This window comes from Struthio camelus, chromosome 1 (assembly GCF_040807025.1).
Source record: "Struthio camelus isolate bStrCam1 chromosome 1, bStrCam1.hap1, whole genome shotgun sequence".
In the NCBI taxonomy this organism is placed as follows: Eukaryota; Metazoa; Chordata; class Aves; order Struthioniformes; family Struthionidae; genus Struthio; species Struthio camelus.
The window spans coordinates 158,431,090-158,449,940 of NC_090942.1; the positions used below are offsets into that span (position 1 = coordinate 158,431,090).

General features: G+C 47.5%; 1 protein-coding gene and 1 long non-coding RNA gene across 2 annotated transcripts; both read right to left on the reverse strand.

Annotated features, from left to right (window-relative positions):
• Positions 1-216: 216 nt before the first annotated feature.
• On the reverse strand, positions 217-7,747 carry ING1 (inhibitor of growth family member 1). Its single transcript, XM_009666385.2, has 2 exons — positions 6,849-7,747; positions 217-1,851 (listed from the first exon to the last, which is right to left on the reverse strand). The coding sequence occupies exons 1-2, from the start codon at positions 6,988-6,990 to the stop codon at positions 1,148-1,150; spliced, it is 846 nt and encodes a 281-aa protein (XP_009664680.1). The 5' UTR covers positions 6,991-7,747; the 3' UTR covers positions 217-1,147.
• Positions 7,748-15,408: 7,661 nt separating this feature from the next.
• Positions 15,409-18,771, reverse strand: LOC138064513 (uncharacterized). The gene is made up of 2 exons (XR_011137778.1): positions 18,650-18,771; positions 15,409-18,196 (listed from the first exon to the last, which is right to left on the reverse strand). It is a non-coding gene; the product is annotated as an uncharacterized lncRNA (long non-coding RNA).
• Positions 18,772-18,851: the final 80 nt, after the last annotated feature.

The window sequence follows — 18,851 nt, forward strand, 5'->3', positions numbered from 1 at the left end:
AGAGTAGAGTTGCATGGAAAGTTAAATGCTGCTTTGATTCTCTTATACACTTGCTGGTCCTACGGTCCATAAAGACCCATTATCAGAACTATAATTTGGTTACCACTACAACAGTTTCAGGCTTCTTAGCAGCAGCTTGCTGGAGCTGCTAGGGTTAAAGAGACTTTGCTTTTGTTTAACTATATGAATGATCATTAAACAGGATTGCTAACGGAGCAAACTGTCAAAGTTGTTTCATTTATTTCTTGATATCACAGCTGTACAATTTTCATACATACAGCAGGAAATGCACATTGGTTACACAATGGCATTTGGCTGCATTTCCAAGTATAATACAGTATGTGCAACTCCACTTAAAAATGTACATTTATACAACTTATACAAATTAAGGATTGCTACACTACTATCTGTGACAGTATAAAGCTTGATTTATGTTAAGTTTCATTACTAAACCACTTCCTGGTTAAATATAAAACATATTCAATCATCTTAAAACGGCCCTCGTGGTACTTGGCCAGCATATAAAATGTGTGTTGTGTAAAATTTAACCATTTACCTTTTTTTTTTAAAAAATAATCTTCTAAGCCTATTTAAATATTCGCTATTGAACTGTTATACTGACACACTTTGTAGCAGGAACCAAATTTTGCCTTCCTTTTGTTTGATCTTGCACTGGTTATCACTGAAAGAAGTTACATTTGTAACGTACTGTAGCTTTATTCAAACCTAGCCAGATGGCTAAACTATTTGACAATTTTGCTCAAGAGGTAAATAAAATTCTTCACTAAAGAAAAAGAAATTACATTTCAGAAATATTTGTCATCAAAATTTTAATGGGTTCAGTGCTACCAGCACCAAAAAAAAAAAAAAATTAATTTGTCTTTTAAGACCCACCTGAATATTGAACTTAAACTCTTATTACTTTACTTTTGGAATACATTGGTCCACAGACCACATTCTTTTTTACAGCTTACCGAATGAAAAACAAAATTGCTCTTATTGCCGTCCCTATAACAGGAATGGTTCAGTTTTAAACCTCCTTTAAAAATATACATTTTACAATCCTTTCACCTCAACAAAGGTGACACTGACAATAAATACACTGGTTTGGTGGTTTTATTTTTCTTCACTATGAAAAGTCTACAAACTACCTGTTGTAGGCCCTCTCTTTTTTAGACTTCTCCAATGCCTTGTCCATAGTTTTCTCATTTTCTCCTCTACATTTGGGGCAGTACCATTTGCCCTTCGGTTTGTGATTGAGTCCCACACACGAAAAGTGAAACCACTCAATGGGGCACTCATCATTATCACATCCTATCATTTCTCCATAGGAGACTTGGTTGCATAAGCAGTATGTTGGCTCATTAGGATCAATAGGAAGATCCGGGGGAGAAGCTTCCCTCTCCGCTTTAGCCTTGGATCGTTTCTTCTTCTTGGATGTTTTTGCTTTCTTCTCCTTCGGAGTTCCTGACGTGATGTCATCATGATCATGATTATTTGAAGCGTTTTCTCGATTTTCATTATTTCTTTGCCGCCTTGATCTCTTATTGTTGGGCTTTTCAGCCTGAGCGATTGTCTCGTTCTTTGATTTATCTTGGCTGGCTTTCCCGCTGTTTCCAGTGGTATCATTAGTCTCTTGACAAGTCTCAAACAGTTCCACATGACTGTCCACTTGCCTGGTTCTGTTCTCCACAAGCTCCACCATCTGACTGACAATTTGGATCTTTTCGTCTCCCAGCTCCTGACTCCGAATTAACGCTCTCTGTATGCAGTGCAACATCCTTCTCTTCTGCACGGCATCTGTCTCCCGTTTAAATTTCTCATAATAATCATCCAGGTCCTTTAGGATCTCTGCAAAGAAGAAATAAAAACTATAAATATTTTGGACAGAGAGAATGGCAAAGCAAAGCCTTCCTGTATTTTTTCTTCTTTATGCAGCAACACCTTTTTGTAATGCACAAAGCTGATCTAAGGCGGATTCCCTGAGTCTGAATCCTGACAAGTGGCTCACGACTCTAGGGGATTACTTTTCTTCTCATGGGTCCCTCAGGAACAGAATGCAAATGCTATCAGTTTAGCTGTAGAAAAAAAAAATTACCAAATATAACTTCATTTTAAACTCTTAACATCTCTATATTTGTAGGTAAGCAAGAGAAGCACTGTTTATGAAAAGGCTTGTCACAAAGAATGAGAAGCTGCAGACTGACAGGTAAACACCCAGACTGTTGAAAAATCTTCCCTTTAAAATTTATCACTAATTACAAAGAACAAAGTATGTCATCAAAAGTTCCAATATTAACTGCAAAATTAGAGGGGGAATTAACTGGCTGCTTTCCTAGGCATTTTCTATATAATAACATTAACACTTTTAGTGAATGGTTGAGAGTGGGAGAAAGAGAGAGTGGGAGGGAGAGAAAGAGAAAGCAAGCACAAACCAGTGTAGAAGTTAGATGAGTTACTTAATAATCACTATCATACTTGACAGCTGATGCAAAAGGATTATGGCAACTTTTGTCTGGAGCTGAGTTACCTTCTTCTGCACACGTGAGGCCACCCAAATCCTTAGGACTGCAGAATTAGGATTACATTTCTTAAACTGTCTAGCTGGTTTCTTCCTAAAATATTCTGTAAAATCTGCTGCTAAACAGATTCTGCTCTAAATCTGCTGCTAAATATTTTTAAACACAGAAAAATAAAATTCTATTAAACATTTACTGTGAGGAAACAAACACATACTTTAAAAGTTAGAAAATAACATTCAGATGCTATGTAATCACTGGAGTAGCTAAAAGCTCATACTGACATTGAAAATGTGTTAGATCCTGAACTGTACCTTAAGGATTATTTCAACAGTTTATAAGAAAGAACTTTGCACAAAAGGGTTTACATTTTCGAGAATAGCTCCAGAAATCTATTTTTAAGCAGCTGGTTCTGAGTTTCATTATGATACTCAGATCAACTCAAGTAAGATACACTAACCTCAGCACAAATATATTAAATTCTCAGGGATGAGAATGTTATCCTTTGTAAATAATCTGCACCTTGTTCTTCTCTGATTTTTCTCTTTCCTTGAAGCTTACAACATCCTACCTTAGATAAGCAAAATATGTTGATATAAAAAGAACCTCAGTTCATCTAATAAAAATCAGAATCTCATAGACGTGCAAACGTGATACCAAAACTGTCCCTGAAATTCACAAGTACGAACATTTACTTTCCTGGATTTTTCTAAATAACAGAATATGCTAATAGCTATTAGTATATGCAACTAATAGTAATAAAAATCCTGTGATTCAGGTTTTGTCTCACCTAAGTAGATTTTTTTAGAACATACACATTCCAAATCTCTTGTGAAGACATGGAAAGTTTATTCAAGTTCTACTTTAGTTACTGGAGCTACAGCGTATACTTCTCACAGCAGTTAAATATGTACTGCATTATAACCTATGTGGACATCATAAATATTTTAAAATGTGCTACAAAATATTTTAAACTGATACCTTTTTTGTTAATTATCAAAAAAGAAAAGAAAAAACCTAAGAGAAGATTATAAGATTAAGCATTCAGCATCAGTTCTTAACAGCTGAAATTCATAACGTTTTATGTTCTGTCACTTAACCAATGTCATCAGAAATTCAGCCCCTTTGAATCGGACGCATATGCATCTTTCATAAAGAGTACTTGCTCTCTAGATACCCCAAAATTATTTTGGTATACAATGACTTAAGTCAGGCATTAAGAAAACTTCTAGGGTCACATATACACACCAAAACTACGGTGGTATCCCATCCCCTGGAGCTGCTGCATTATGCAGGAGGAGAAATATTCGACTGCAACAGTGCTGAATTTTGCAAAGCACTGAGTGCTTCCTTAGACACATGTTCAGTCATGTAAGACACCATGCAAGATGTGCCTTTTCACAAATGTACCCAAACAGAAAGGGTTGCTTGGCATCAGACTCTTTTGATAGAGTCGAAAGGACGGTATCTGAGCAAGATCCCAGGTAAGAGAAATACCTGGACAGCTGTGTCTACTAGAGACTGCAGGAGGATGGCACTACCATTCCTTACATCAGCATGCTCAGCAGAACTTGCTCGCCCAACTAGGATGTTTGCAGAAATTTCAGAAAAAATGTTTTCCTCCAGCTTTTTGAAACGCAACTCAGTCTTGTGCGACTTACGCGATACGCAACTGTTAACCAGCCGTGAATGCACGCTCCCCAACACCACAAACGCCACAAAAATGACGAGAAAGGGGGCTGTATTTTGTAAAAGCTTTAATCCAGAGCGGTTCCGCAGCCCCAAGGCTGGCTGAGACTGCCGTAACGGCTACATAGCACACACAGAGGCGCACCCCAGGAACTCCTCCCGCCTCAGCTCTCACAGCAGCACAGCGAAGGCGGTCAGCACGGGGCAGGCCGGGGCCGGACGGCGGGGGCAGGAGGCCCCCTCTGTGGGCAGGAGGGGCGGAAGCCATCGCGGGAGGTCCGCGCGCAGGGACCGCCTCCCCTCGGAGGCCTCCTCTGCCAGGGCAACGGCGGGCGGGAGACGGCGCACAAGCGCCTTCTTCAGCCTGGGGAGCGACCAAACCCTCTGCGGCGCAACCCGCCGGCGCCAGCCTGCGGGGCCGCCCGCTGCCACCAGCGCAGGGGACACCGGCATAACGAGGCCCGGACCCACAAGCCACCAGAAACCCCCGCCCCGACGCCCACCCGCCGAAGTGCCGCTTCAGCGGCTCCGCCCGGCGGCCCCGAGAGGCACCGCGGGGAAGGGAGGGCGCGAGACGCCGCCATTAGCGCGCGGCGGGTACTAACGGTCCTAACGCAGCGCAGCCTGCGCGCGCCCGACGGCCAACCAGGAAGTGGCCTCATTCCGCCTCGCCGGGAGGCCCGCCTGCTCCTAGCAACCAGCGCAGCGGCAACACCCCGGATGTGACGTCTCAGCCATTGTTCTCCGGCAGGAAACCGGCGGCGCTACCCTCGGTTCTCAGTGTAACAGACAAGCCAAGAGGAAGCGGGGGAGGAGCGGGACAGGAGGACGCCGTGGAGACGGGGCGGAGAGGGACTACAGCCCGCCCACCCATCACCTTGCGCCAATGAGAGTCGACAATGGGGAGAGCCCGCCCCTGACTGGCCCGGCGTTGCCAATCAGGACCAGAAAGCACCAGACGAGTAATAATAATAATAAAAAGAGGCCAATCAGAATGGGCAGAGCTAGCGAGAGCCTCGCCCCCGCTGCCATCGCGCCAATCCGAAGCAGGAGAAGGCGGGAAAAGCGCCTCCCGCATCCTGCAAACACGTCAGTCACGCTCCGAAAGCCCAAGGTTGGCCTGCCCGCTGCCGCCGCCACAGCCAATCGGGACCGAGAGGCCGGGGCAGGTCGAGATATTCAAATCAACCCCACAGAAAAGTTGCTTCTCGAAACGTCACGAGGCGGCGGAGCCGAAGGCGGACTAGTCCGGCGAGAGGACCAACCAGTGAGAGGGGGTGGGCTCTGGCCGCTCCGTGAGGAGGATTCTCCCCTATCAAGAGGGGCCGGGGGGGCGGGGCGAACCGCGGTATGCTAATAGGGGTGTTTATAAAAGACGCAACCAAGCCGATTCTTCGGCAAAAGCGCGGCGGCGCCCGTTGGCCGCGGTGGCGCGTGCCCGGAGCGTGGAAGAAACCAGCTGCCCGCCCTGCCCTTAAATCTCCTTCTCCGCGCCTTCTGCCGAGCAGCCCCGTGCCCCCTGCGGCGGCGTGAGCTGCGCGGGGAAGTTTTCCCCCCCCTCGCCGTTTCCCCCAGGGGCCGTGAGGCTCCCCGGCGGGCTGCCCGAGGAGCAGCTACGGGCACCGCAGGGCTCGCTCCCCGCCGCCCCTGAAGCTACACGCATGGGGGCGAGGGGCGGGTGCACACGCTTCAGTAAAGGGGTCCTCTCGGGCCGGCACCCCGAATGTCACCGCTGCCAGCAGCACCGAATAAAGCCCTCCCCTCCCCCCCCTTCCCAAGCGGACACAAGCAAGCAAGTGACAAAGCTGCTCTGAACCCCGCACGAACTAACCTCCCCTTCCCCTTCCCCTCCGCCCGTGGGGCGAGGGGACAGCGTGCCCTGAGTGCGAGCGCCGGCAGCACACGGCGGGGAAGGGGCACTTCACCATTCAGCACATCCGTAAACCGAACCGTATCATCTCTCCCCCCACCCCCTCCACACACACCACACATATATACATACATACACACACACATACACCAGTCCCGGCGGCCCCCCCCCAGAGCAGGGCTGTTTTACAGGGTGAAACGAAACCCGCTGAAGGAAGAGGGAACGAAGAAAGCGTACCCTGCCCCCCACTCTCATCTAACCCCCCTCTCCTCCCTCCCTCCCGCACTAGCTGCCTCTCTCCCCTACTACAGCCATAATGAATACTGTACATTCCTAAATGTTGTGCTGTAATCTCTCCCTCTCTGCCCACCCAGCACTTTCTCCTGTACCCCCAAACCCTTCCATCTCAGCCCCACCGCTAGGAACAGCCCCCCTTTGTGCACTGCACACCCCACTTCCCTGCCCCCGCCTTCTCGGCCAGCAATTTACACAGAAAAGCAGAGTCCTTGCTTAATAAGAGAAGCTGGAGACCTTTTGTTCCGCCCCATGACAAGGGCTAACGCTGCGGATCAGCCCCTCTCTCCGCTCGGATCCCTTCTCCCGGCTTTCTCCCTCCTCTCACCTCCCAAAAATAAAACTACCATCCCTGTGGGGTGCAGGGGGGCAAACGGAGCCGAGGTTCAGCTCTGAAGAAAAGAAAGGGAAAGACACCCTCCCCCCGGAGCCCCATACCACACACACACATACACACACGCACCGAAAGCACTTACCTTGATATTTGGCGTCAATTTCCCTCATCAAGGAGACATTTCGCTGCAGATCGAAGGGCATAGACTCGATGGAGTCCAGATAATCCTCCACATAGTTCACTAGGTGAAGCTGGTCTCCGTTTGCAGGACTCAACATTTTCATCCGGCAAAGAAAAAAATATATATATCCTTCCCTACACCTCGGTCTCCCTGCCCGTGTGAGAGCAAGTGCTGCTCCCTCCAGACACGGCAACCCCGATGCACGGCTCACTCCCTGCCCTCCTCTCTCTGTAGCTCCCCCAAAAAACCGAGAGAAGCTACATCTGACTCCTCTTGTGTGAAACAGAGGGAGAGAGAGAGAGAGAGACACACACACACACACACACACACACCCTCCGCTAGTCCCCTACAGCCAGCAGCAGCTGATTGAATGGCTGTCGTTGTGGGTAATTCACGAAGGAGGTGGTAGGAACAATCAGAGGGATTTGTGTGTGTGTGTGAGAGAGAGGGGGGGAAGAGGAGGAGGAGAAAGGAGGGGGGCTTAAACCAGCTCCTCCGAAACAATCTGGAAACAAAATGTGCTCTGCAAAGTGTCTGTCAGAGGCAGCGGCAGCCCCTCTGCATGCGCCAGCGCCGCTCCGCTCCGCTCTGCTCCGCTTTTCCTCCGCTCCCTCCTCCCCAGCTCTCCTCACCGCCGCCGCCGCCGCTGCTCCCCGGTGATATTAACGCAGCCGCCTCGCTCCTATACGCCGCACTTGATCCAACGTGGAAAACCCAAATACCAGTTTCAAACACTTGGGAAACATTCAGCCCCGCCACGCACGGCGCATGCGCACCCCTCCCAGCGCTGTGTATACACACACACACACACACACACACACTCACCGCGCACACACACACACACACACACACCCTCCCCCTCCCCCTCCCGGAACAGCGGCGGAGCGAGCCCTTGTGTGCATATGCATTATCCCTCCTCCCCTTACTCACGTTTGGGGAGGGAAGGCGGCGGGGACTGCAAGAGCAGCCAGGGGATGGGCGGCTCGTAGGTGCAGCGAGGAAACGTCCAACGCCGCGGGGGGCGCGGGGGCGGCCGCGCCGCCATCCCGTCAAAGCGAGGCGCCGGGCAAGTTGTGCGGCGGGGAGAGGGGCCGGCCGGAGGCCGAGGGCGAGCCGCCGGGCGGCGCCTGGCCCGCCGGGGAGCCAGCGGGTGAAGTTTGGTGCTTTGGCACTAGGGCACGAACTTTGCGGAGTCTCTCGCTTTTTTTGCACGCCGGTAGAGGGAGAGGCCGGGCTTTCTCCCAGAAAGGAGCGGCGCTGCGTGCTTTCCTCGGAGGGGGCGAGGAGGGGACACGGGAAGCCATGCAACGCCACCCCGCTCTGCAGGCAGGGCTCTCCCGGAGCCGCGCCGGGGGCGGAGGGGAAGCGCTGCCCCCGCCTCCCCGGCACAGCCAGCAGCCAGCTGCATCCATCATGCCCGCGGCGGGCGACAGCCGCCCCAGCCAATCGCCTCCGCCCTCCTGTCCCGCCCCGCTGCTCTCTCGGCCAATCCCAGCCGCGCGGGAGGGAGGGCGCAGCGGTGACAATGCTGCCTGGGATACCGGCCCCAGCAGAAGAGACTCTAACGTGCCGGAGGAGGAGGAGGGAGGAGGAGGAGGAGGAGGCGGCGCAGGCGCAGGCGCGCTCGAATCAGCGCCAGGAGAAAATGGAGCCTAACGTTGGGGAAGGGAGTTAAACTACGCTTCCCAGGAGCCACGGGGGGCGGCGCATGCGCCCTGGCTGCGTCCGCGGACGAGCGGGGGAAGGGAGTTAAACTACGCTTCCCAGGAGCCACGGGGGGCGGCGCATGCGCCCTGGCTGCGTCCGCGGACGAGCGGGCGGGTTTCCTGCGGCTTCTCGTTTCGCAGCGCTCGGGGTTGCAGAAGGGCACGGCGAGGCAAGGGTTAGCGGGAGGGGAAAGCCCGCGCGTGTGAGGGGAATTGCCCCGAGGAGAGGGGGAACAAGTGGCGATCGCGGGAGGGTGCCTGGGGTTCAATTATGGAGATCTCCTGCCTCGAAAGCTGGCACGGCGTGAGGTGGAGTGCATCCCCACCCCCCCCCCCCCGCTTTGACCCTTCACTTCTTTAAGGCAGAAAAAGGTCTGAAAGTCTCTGGGGTCGTCTTAGAAAAGGGGAGCCTTGTTTACCGGTATGTTGCTTGAGTTCTTGTCTACAGGTTGACTCGGAGACTGTGGGGAAGCCCTTACGTAAAAAAGCACGAGAATGGTGCGTTTTTAAGAAATCAGCGGATTCCCTCTTCCACCATGTCCGTTAACACTGGCTTTTAAACTAGAAAAAAAGGAGGGGGGACAGTCCTCCCTCGGAATTTCAAACTGAAGACCAATCACGCAATTGTGCCTTCCGTTATAAATTACAATTTGACTTCCCTGCAATCTGGAATGCCATAAACCTACCACTGCTCTGGGTGTCCTGTCTTCGAGAGAGAGAGAGAAAATAAAGCCAAAAGACAAAGCGTATAAAGCATATTTCAGTTTTTGCACAGACCGCGAAGAACAGTAGCAAATGAGAGCGCAGAGACGATCGTTTCTCTGTTGCAGGTCACCTTTAACTTGGGCTGCAGCTCGCCTGGAGAGAATCTGTCTTTGTTTTCTAAAGTTCGTTGCACATTGCTGCTGCTGTGCCTGTTAATTATGAACAGCTGGCTGATAGAGGCCAGTCGCTACTAAGCTCCCCTGTCCACGGGGGCGGTCCTGCAGGTCCTCCTCGCGTCGTCCCCTAAAAAACAACCCCTTAAACGGGGAAGGTTGCGTGCACGCCACACACCAAAATTTTCTCGAAAGCTAAACCCTCCTAGAGGGATAACGCACACCCACACGCGCTCTCCCTCTTTTCTCCTTCCCTCCCTCCGAGACTAAGACGCTCCCACATAACGACCGCGGCCGCCAGCCGGGGAGCCCCGCGGCAGCTCCGGCGGCCACGCCGAGCACCTCGCAGGGGCGCACGGGGGGGGGGGGGGGCTGCGGTACACGCCCAGCAAAACCACCCTCCTCTCCCCGCCATGGCGGTCCCTTCCCGCCTCCCTCCCCTCCTCCCTCCGCCAAGCAGGCTCGGTGCAGAAGAAGCCATGGCTCCAAGTGGCTGCAAAGCCCGTTTCTCCAGCGGCGCCAGAGACCCGGCGCTTACTCGGACCGGCTGCGGCGCCGTTTGACCCAACCTCGCGACAGCCCCGGGGAGGCGCCTTTCGCCAGAGCTGGGGCTTTATTTTAACTCCGTCCTTTTCAAATAAAGTGGTGTGCGGTTTCTTTTTTCTTTTAAGGGGGTGGTTTTCCCCTTCCTTTTCGGTGCGTGCCACCGGGAAGCGAAGGCATTACTGTTGTCCAAACAGCGTTTTTATCGGAAAGCCCAGTTGTCAAGACAACAGTATCGCTCGCAAGCAGAGACACCGCCCCTCGCCGCTCACCCCTGAGGTGCCCGCCCGCCGCCCGCCCCGCCTCGCCGCTCCTCCGGGGGCCGCCTCTCGCCTCCCCCTCCCCGGAGGAGCTGGTGAAGGCTGCCGGGCTCCGGTGTCCCTCGTTTGCCCTCTCACGAAATCCGGTAGGGAGCTGAAGGCGGTGAAGGAGGAACGGCGGCAAGTTTGCCGCGGCTGCCCTCGCCCTCCTCCCCCTCCCCCTCCCCGCCCGGAGCCCCGCGGCGGCGAGGGCGGGGCGGGGCGGGGCGGGGCGCGCGGCGGGACCAACGGCTGCTTGAAGCCCCCCGCGTGTCAGCGGGGAGCCTGAATATTGGCCTTTTTTTCTTAAACAAAAAAACCCCAACTTACTAACGCAGCGCTGCCAGCGCCTGCCGACGTTATCTCAGGTCTCGTTAGGGAAACGTACTGGTGTTTACCTGAGATTTCCTTCCCTAAATTTCCTTTCTTTCCGGAGCCTGCCATCACCTGGTAATGCGAGAATCTCGGATTTCGTTTTAGAAACGAGCCGGCGGTTGCAGACAAAGGCTGGAAAACATAACCTGACTCAAGAGAGGCAAAGCAGCAACCCCCTTCTACCTCTATTACTGTTAAGATGTCATCGGCAATCCCCTAATTTAGGGGAGACTGATTCATGGTTTCTAAACGCTCAGACTTGCTGGGACAGTTGTTGTTTGTTAAGCGCTAATGTTCTGCTTGCCGCTGTGCAGAACAGAGGAAGTGACAGACTCTGACTAAGGACCTTAACATCTAACTATTTAAATATTCCTGCTGCTGTCATCAATTTAGTCTCTGAAGACCAAGAGTGGAATTTTCAAAAGAGCGCAGGCAGCAATTTCCCAGTGCCTCCGGTGGGAGTTAAGCGCCCCAGTACTCCGGGTGGAGCAGTTCCTCCATAGCACAGACTTGCTTTTCATCCGACCCTATCCCATTTCTTTGGACAGATTTCACAAGGCAATTGCTCATCTTCTGAAGACATTTGTAGATACTCAGTTCTTTTCTTCCTCTCATTTTCTGTTCGTGTGAGTTGCTCTACTTCCTGATGTAAGCCTTGAAAAGCTGAGATCTGAGGTATGTAAATTCTTATGCGAACTGCAGCAGCTAGGTAATGCTCCAAGCCAGTGTTTCTGGACCTGTGTACTCCGATTGAGAGGGAGTTGCATAATGGTAGCACTAGCCTGGGAATACCTAAATTGTTGGCAACAGCTTGGTAGTTACAGCCTGTTTCACTCTTGCCTTGAAGAAGCTGAGCCACTGTCAGCAATTACAGGTAGTTAACAGTCCCCTGGCTAATGTCAGAATCAAAGCCAGTAATTATGACTTGGTAGAGGCAGGACAGCTAAAAAGAATTTAAATGAGTCCAAAAAGAAAGTCGTTCTTGCAAAGAAGTTAACCATCATTTTAGACACAAACTAGTGATTATACATACAAATAATAAATCATTTCATAAAAGGACCTGCTAATTTACTAAAAAAGAACTTCAGTCCCTTTTTCTAGACAACAAAATTTAGGAAGGTACAATTTTCAAGTGTAGCTGCGGCATGCTAGGCTTGAGTAATTTACTCAAAAGTATTAATAGGCTTGGATGCAATGAGAATAGAGAACTTCCTATCATCTGCCTCTTAGAAGCGCAGACTACTACTAGATTTGGCTCTCTTATCCTCTCACATGTTGGCCAGAAGACTGACAGAAGAAACCATCATAAGACGGTTATGATCCTACAATGAAGAATGAAGAATCCTGCTCCAATCCTACAATGAAGAATTGCCTTGCAGAATCTTGCAGAAAGGATGGGAATGGGGTCATCTGAAAATGTATTTGGTATATGCTTTGAAGATCCCTTTTCACAGTTCCCAAATATGATTCTTAGTGCTCTGTATTGTGCCAGTTAAATATACCTGTACCCAGAAATATTTATTCTCTGCATCACATCCTGGGCTCAGCAGCATGTCAGTCATCTTTTTAAGAAGGGGAGAAAACAGGTATATATGTTCATCTTCAGGTAGGAAAGTTTTGGAACATGTGGAGCTGAAAGCTTCCCACCTCTGCTTCTTTTCCTCGTTTTCTGCATTCTCCTTTGTTATTTTAGCCTCCTCTTTCCTCTGAACTGCAGTAGGTGAGAGATGGAAGATCTTGAATGGAGTTTTAGTTCTTTCTTATTAGATCCACATTCCTTCCTTTGGTGGAGCAGTCACAAGTAGAAACATAGGGAATGATACTTGTGTCAGAGAAGGAAGAGACTGGTGGACTTCATTTTCTTGTTATTTTCTATACTTCACTAGAGTGTAAGGTATCTAACTCTCCTCCTCTGGGTTTCTGCTCCAAACCACCAAACCTCCTTATAAGAAATCTCTCCATTTAGAAACCCAGAGCTCTGTGTGACGTATTTTCAAGACTTTCCTGCAGCTGTTAAGACTGCTGCTGTGACTAAAGACTCACAGCATTGAGAATCAAGGGAACCTGCTGCTGCATCAACCGAATCACAAAATAGTTGAGGTTGGAGACTGTCTGGTCCAACCACTCCTCCTCAAACAGGGTTAGCTAGAGGAGGTTGCCCAGGACCATATCTGTTCAGGTTTTGAATATCTCCAAGGATGGAGACTCCGTAACTTCTCTGGGCAACCTATTCAACGTTCCTCACAGTGGATGTGTGTTTTCTTGTGCTCAAGTAGAATTTCCTGTGTTTCAGTTTGTGCCCATTGCCTCTTGTCTTGTCGCTAGGCACCACTGAGAAGAGTCTGGCCCCATCCTCTTGACACCCTCCCAGCAGACATTTATATACACGCTGATGAGATTCCTCCCTCAGCTTTCTCTTCTCCAGGCTGAACAGTCCCAGCTCTGTAACAACTACTATTCTTATAGTTGCATTGTAATGTTCCAGTAATTATGGTTATTCCAGCTCATCAGCATAAAGTTGATAACTCTTAATATGAGCAGAAGGTCCAAAACCCCGATGTATGTTCCACAAATGCAGATACTGAATATGTGAGGATAGATTGTATAAGGAATCCTAGCTGCCATTTTTTCTCTTTTCTGCCTTAACTGAATATTGCTGCCTGAAATACACTGTAATTACTACAGCTGTAGCTTTGTTTATTAGAAAAGATAGTGTCTTCTGATCAATAGTCAATATATTTTATCAGTACAGACAACGCAGATTTGAGTTAGCCCTTTTAATGAATTGCTGTTTCTGGACCATTTAGTAGCATAATCCCTCTCTTCTCCAGTTCCATATGTTTATCTTTTGCTTGTTTGTTTGTCTGTTTGGTTTTTATCAGTCTTACCTGGGAGATGATAATGGGATTTTACAAGTGTATTCATTTCCCTTATGGCTGAAAGTTTTAAAGCAAAACTGCAAAAGCTTAACACAGAAGGTAAGCAGAGCTGACGTTTGCAAGCATCAAGACCAGCAGACAAAAGTCATAGTTCAAACTTTTTTGCAATATGCGTTGTCCATGCACTGGATAGTGCATAACATTTATGGACATTTGGGCCAGAAATACCTACCTGTCCACATCAGGAAATGATGTGGGATTAATGGATCCCAACATCTGGAAAACAAATCTAGACGTCTAGAGTTGCTCCATTGGTTACCAGTAAAGGCTCAAGAACATCACCTATGAGACTCAAACACTTACCTCATGTAGGCCTGTCATTTTAAGGTTTTTTTTTTTTTTTTAAATGAAGCCTTACTTAAGGAAATGGGCAATGCTCTGTATTTCCCTGGGTGTAGCTCCACATCTCATCCCTTGCTTGATGCTTTCTGGCTGCCGCTGTCTCTTCCTGGCACCTGCTGCACTTAACGCAGCTATGTGTAGAAGGTGAGTTAATAATTTTGACTAGAAGTAGTAATGGTGCCCTGCGGTCCTTGGAGTGCGAGGCAGAAGTATATCTGAATTGTCCCAATGTTGACTCGGCACACATTGAGGGGAGCTTATTCTTTGGGCTCCACACTCCCAAACTGAGTTCAAAAAAGGTGCATCTCACCAGTTGGAAACAACTGACAACACAGAATGCCAAGACTGCCTTCTCCTCAGAAAACTGGTAATAAGATGAATCTGACCTCTGACCAAATTCATAAAAGCTTTCAGGATTGGTTCCATGAACTGTAGCGCAGAAGCCAAATACTTCTGATGCAAATCTGGTAGCATTTGTTAGAGCAGTTGATGCGTAGGTTATCTGCACCATAATAGAACCACAGGTTTCTGAACTACGAGGGCCACAGATACTAGTAACATGATCTTGGTAACGCAACAGATATTGCTTTTCTCCTTTGTCAGCAATTCTAAGACAGCGTCTTTTAATTTTTAAGACGGTAAGTGCGCTCGACTGAACAATTAGGAGAAAACCATCAAATAAAGAATGTATCTTCTAATAATGGAAAGGAAAAAAGTCAGTGTCCAGCCTGTTAGGCTGTTGATAAGACCAGGAAAGTTTATTTTTTTCACTGTTCTTTCTGTACATCAACCCTAAAATTTCTTTTGCAGTTTTGTTTAATTTCTGCAGAATTAGTCTTTTTAAATAGGTCCCTCAAGTTGATTTCTGTTTTGTAAAACATGCTTTTTACTTCTTGAATGTTTTGGGGAACGGCCAAACACAATTTACAACAGAGCTAAAAACAGATTTCTGAGTCAAACATTTGTAATAAGCACAGAGACGAGTTTTATTCTCCTTTTAAAAATTAAATGAGATTCCTAGACAAATTGATAAAACACCTGGGTTTTAAAAGGCAGAAAGAATATAAAAGATAATTCAAAACACACCTGTAATTACAGGCTATTACAGACTGTTAAGAGAGAAATTCAGCTCAGTGGTATGGATTTAGCTCATCTTTACTTTTGGTTTGTAGTTTGTCTTCCAAGCCCTTTTTCCACTTACATCCTCAAGGTCAGTTTCCTTGCTAGGTTCCTGAACTAGAATCTAACTACAAGGGCCAGGAATACTAGAACCACGATCTTGGTAACACAACAGATACTGCTTTTCTCTTATGTCAGCAATTCTGAGACAGCATCTTTTCATTTTTAAGAAGATGAGTGCAACCCACCGAACACTTAGGGGAAAACTGTCAGACCTTACAAAAATATGTCCCCAAATAATGAACAGAGAAGAAAGAAAGGAAATTTTAGCTTAATTTTTATTTGCTTTTTTTTCCTGTATGCTACAAAATATGCTCTGGGATTTGCCCAGTGATAATACTTACAGATGTTGGGAACAAATCGTACTCCTGGTCTGAAAACCTGGGACTGGAAATTGGAAAATACATGATGAAGCAGAACACCCAAAGATCCAACACAAGTGTTGCAGACTTACTAGTGGAAAACATACAGAGCCATACCTCTTCAGTCCTGTTGCTTTGCCATCATGTCCTTAGTCTGCTACTCACCCTACCAGACCTGTGCTCCATGCTTTATGGGTCGTAGGCATTTCATTAACTTCCCTTCCTCTGCCGAACACAGAGTATCCACAAGCTGGGAAAGATTTTGTCTTTTGCAATTAAGGACTTGTTTGATACCAGCTTGGAAATGCACTTCTAGAGCACAGTGGACCACATTCCGTATTGTTCAGTGTCTCCTCACTTCATTCCTTTTTGCTAGTCACACAGATAGACACGTTTGGGGGAAAATAGCTGCTTTGCACATACTGGTAGCTTCCATTCTTATGCAGCAACCAATGCATGAAGAAATGGCTCTCTTCTCAAGGCCCTGGGACTTACTATATATTACAGAAAAAGCTGCTCCTCCAAAGGCACTGTTCTGCAAGTATATCCCTCAGAAAATTATATGTGGAATTATTCTACCAGATTTTCCTTTCTATCAAAATATTGCCTGGAAGACATACTGCCTTCAGGCTTATCCAGATAAAGGGACAGACAATAACATAAACCGATTCTAAGGACTTCTGGAGTCATGTGCTTACCTTAAGGGTTTCCACTTTTATTTAAGGAAAAAAAAAAAAAAAGGAAGCCTTGATGGCTCCTAAGGAAAACATGAAAATGTGACCTGACAGTTATACGTAGAAATGTGTCCCCTCAAATCAACAGTTTACCCGAAACATATCCATCTCAATGGGATTCTGATTCAGAGATGTACCTCTCTGCATACTGCATCCCCTACTATCTACTCAGCAGGCAATACAGAAGTAATGGGAGCACAACAGGCCCAGCCCTGGTACTGATCAGGCATACCCTGGCTCTAGCTGCTGGGAAGCTCTAAAGGCACCTTCTCCTACTCCAAATATAGCCATAGCCCGACTGTTCCTGAGAATACCTACCAGTATTTTTAAGATGCATAATTAATGGTTCCAATCCATCAGGATTATTATTGCTTTTCATTTGAAAATGAATTTAGTACTTTTTCAATTTTTAGTGCTTGTAGAATACGTTTGACTGTTCCACTGAATTTATCCTACTGCTTAATGCATTAAAACAAATCTGAAGTGTGAAGGATGTTAATTGCTTATTTAAAGTATTTAATAGTAACTGTAGCCTTTCCTACACTTAGAAAATAGTGTTTTATTGCAGGATATAGAGGTTTCTAGACTAAATGCTAAATTAAAGCTTGTCTGGATACCACAAGAGACTAAGCTTTCTGAAACCATCGAGGAAAAAAAAAAAAAACTTACGCATTCCTCTGATCAGTTGGCACTTTCTTCCACGATAGCTAAATCTGGAAATAAAGCTAAAAAACATCCATTGTTATTTTGTATTGATTTGAACTCCTTCAAAGTGATTGGCACTGTACAGAATAAAGACGACAACAGAGTTAATGACAAACCTTAACAGGATGTGTTGAACGGTAAAGACATCAAAAACAGCTCACTATGGAAACTGAAATAATTGGCTAGTGAAGCTGCCTGTGAAACATATAAAGCAAACATTTACAAAGGTTATTGGATATTATCTTCAATTTCATCCTAGCTACTCTCAAAACAGCAAGCGCATAAATGGGGGGGGGGGTTGATAAAAAAAGTTAAGATTGCTAGAGGAAAAATAATGTGGAAAATGACTATATATTAAGAATAAAAGAAAACATTTGCCACTGGCAAGGCTTTATAACTGATGCTCTCTAAAACAAAGATGTAGATAGCCTGTTTTGATAAAGACCGAGATTTCTATTATTATGTAAGTGCAATGATTCAAATGATGTTAAATTTGAGAAAAATTTACCAAACCTGTCCTTTGCAGATTGAAGAGGAAACAATTTCAGGACTTCTACGAGGCAGTTCACCACAGCCAAACCTATTTTCTGCAATATCCAGATAAGGAAGGTGGTGATCATTCCTTATTATCGTCCCCATTGAGGCTAGCCAGATGCTTTAGCAGGCAAGAAATGCAGTGCTCAAGAAATTTAAAAAGGCTCCGCTCTGAACAGTCTGCTTAGAGGTCCATATAGCAAAATACACCCGAGAGCAGCCCAGAGAGCAGGTATTGGAACTGACTGTTCACTCTCTTCTAATGCAAGAAGCTGCAAACGAAGCTAATAAGCCTCAGGTTCAAAACATGCCAAGAGGATGTTTCCTGAAGATGGCAGTAGACCTGTGGTACTCCTTGCCAGAGGATGTCACAGGTGGTAAAAGTTGATGGGTGTTCATGGAGGCTGGAGAAAATTAATGGGAGAGCAACCCACTGAGGGTTACTAAACTGTAAAAACACATCCAACTCAGGAAGTCCCCTAGTCAGAAGCTGAGAGTGACAGGGAAAGTTTAATATATGCTTGTAGTGTTCTGTTTCCTAGGTACCTGCTCATAGCTACTCTCGCAAACAAGATATGAGTTTAAACAGACTTTTGGCAACCCTTGTGTCCCTTCCATTATACTTCTATTCACTGTAGTTGCAGTTCATAATTTCCAAAGTGATTCTAGGTGCTCTAGCCAGTTAAACCACCACCTTGTTTCCTCTGCATGCTCTGGAAAAAAAAAAAACACCCCGCAATCAGATGATAGAAGCATTATCAAAAACCCCACATTCTTTCCTTGCCATAACACTGGAAAGGAACTGGATCTTGAAAATCAGCTGATGACAGCATAAGTCATTGAGTATAGCTGTAAAATAGGGTAACAGTATCTCAAGCCATTTTTTAAAACATGTAAGCTGGATATGGCTTTTGCACAGGCACCTAGAAATAAGGGGAGACAAAACTGGTTTTTGAGACTCAAATTTATTAAATTCGATCTAGGAAAGGCACAGCCAGGACTGGCTACCATTCCTGTGACATGCCCGGCACAGTAAAGCAGATCCATCTCAGTTTGACTGGATGGAAATACACAGCGAATTAAGGAAATAACAACTTCCTAAAAAGAACAGCCTCACCAAAAACTCCTCTAAAGAAGAAACCGCGCGCTGATGCGGTTAAACTCACGCATGCGGCCGAGTTTCGGCGGGGCCGCCAAGCCCAGCAGCCCACGCAGGGAACCGGGAACCCGCGCCGCGACCCCAGGCTGAGGAGACGCAGCGCAGCGGCCGCACTTACCGCGGCGGCACCGCCCGGCCCGGCCCGGCCCGGCCCGCCGGTCTCCCAACCTCCCCCGGCGGAGGACGCGGACCGCCCCACGCCCCTCCTC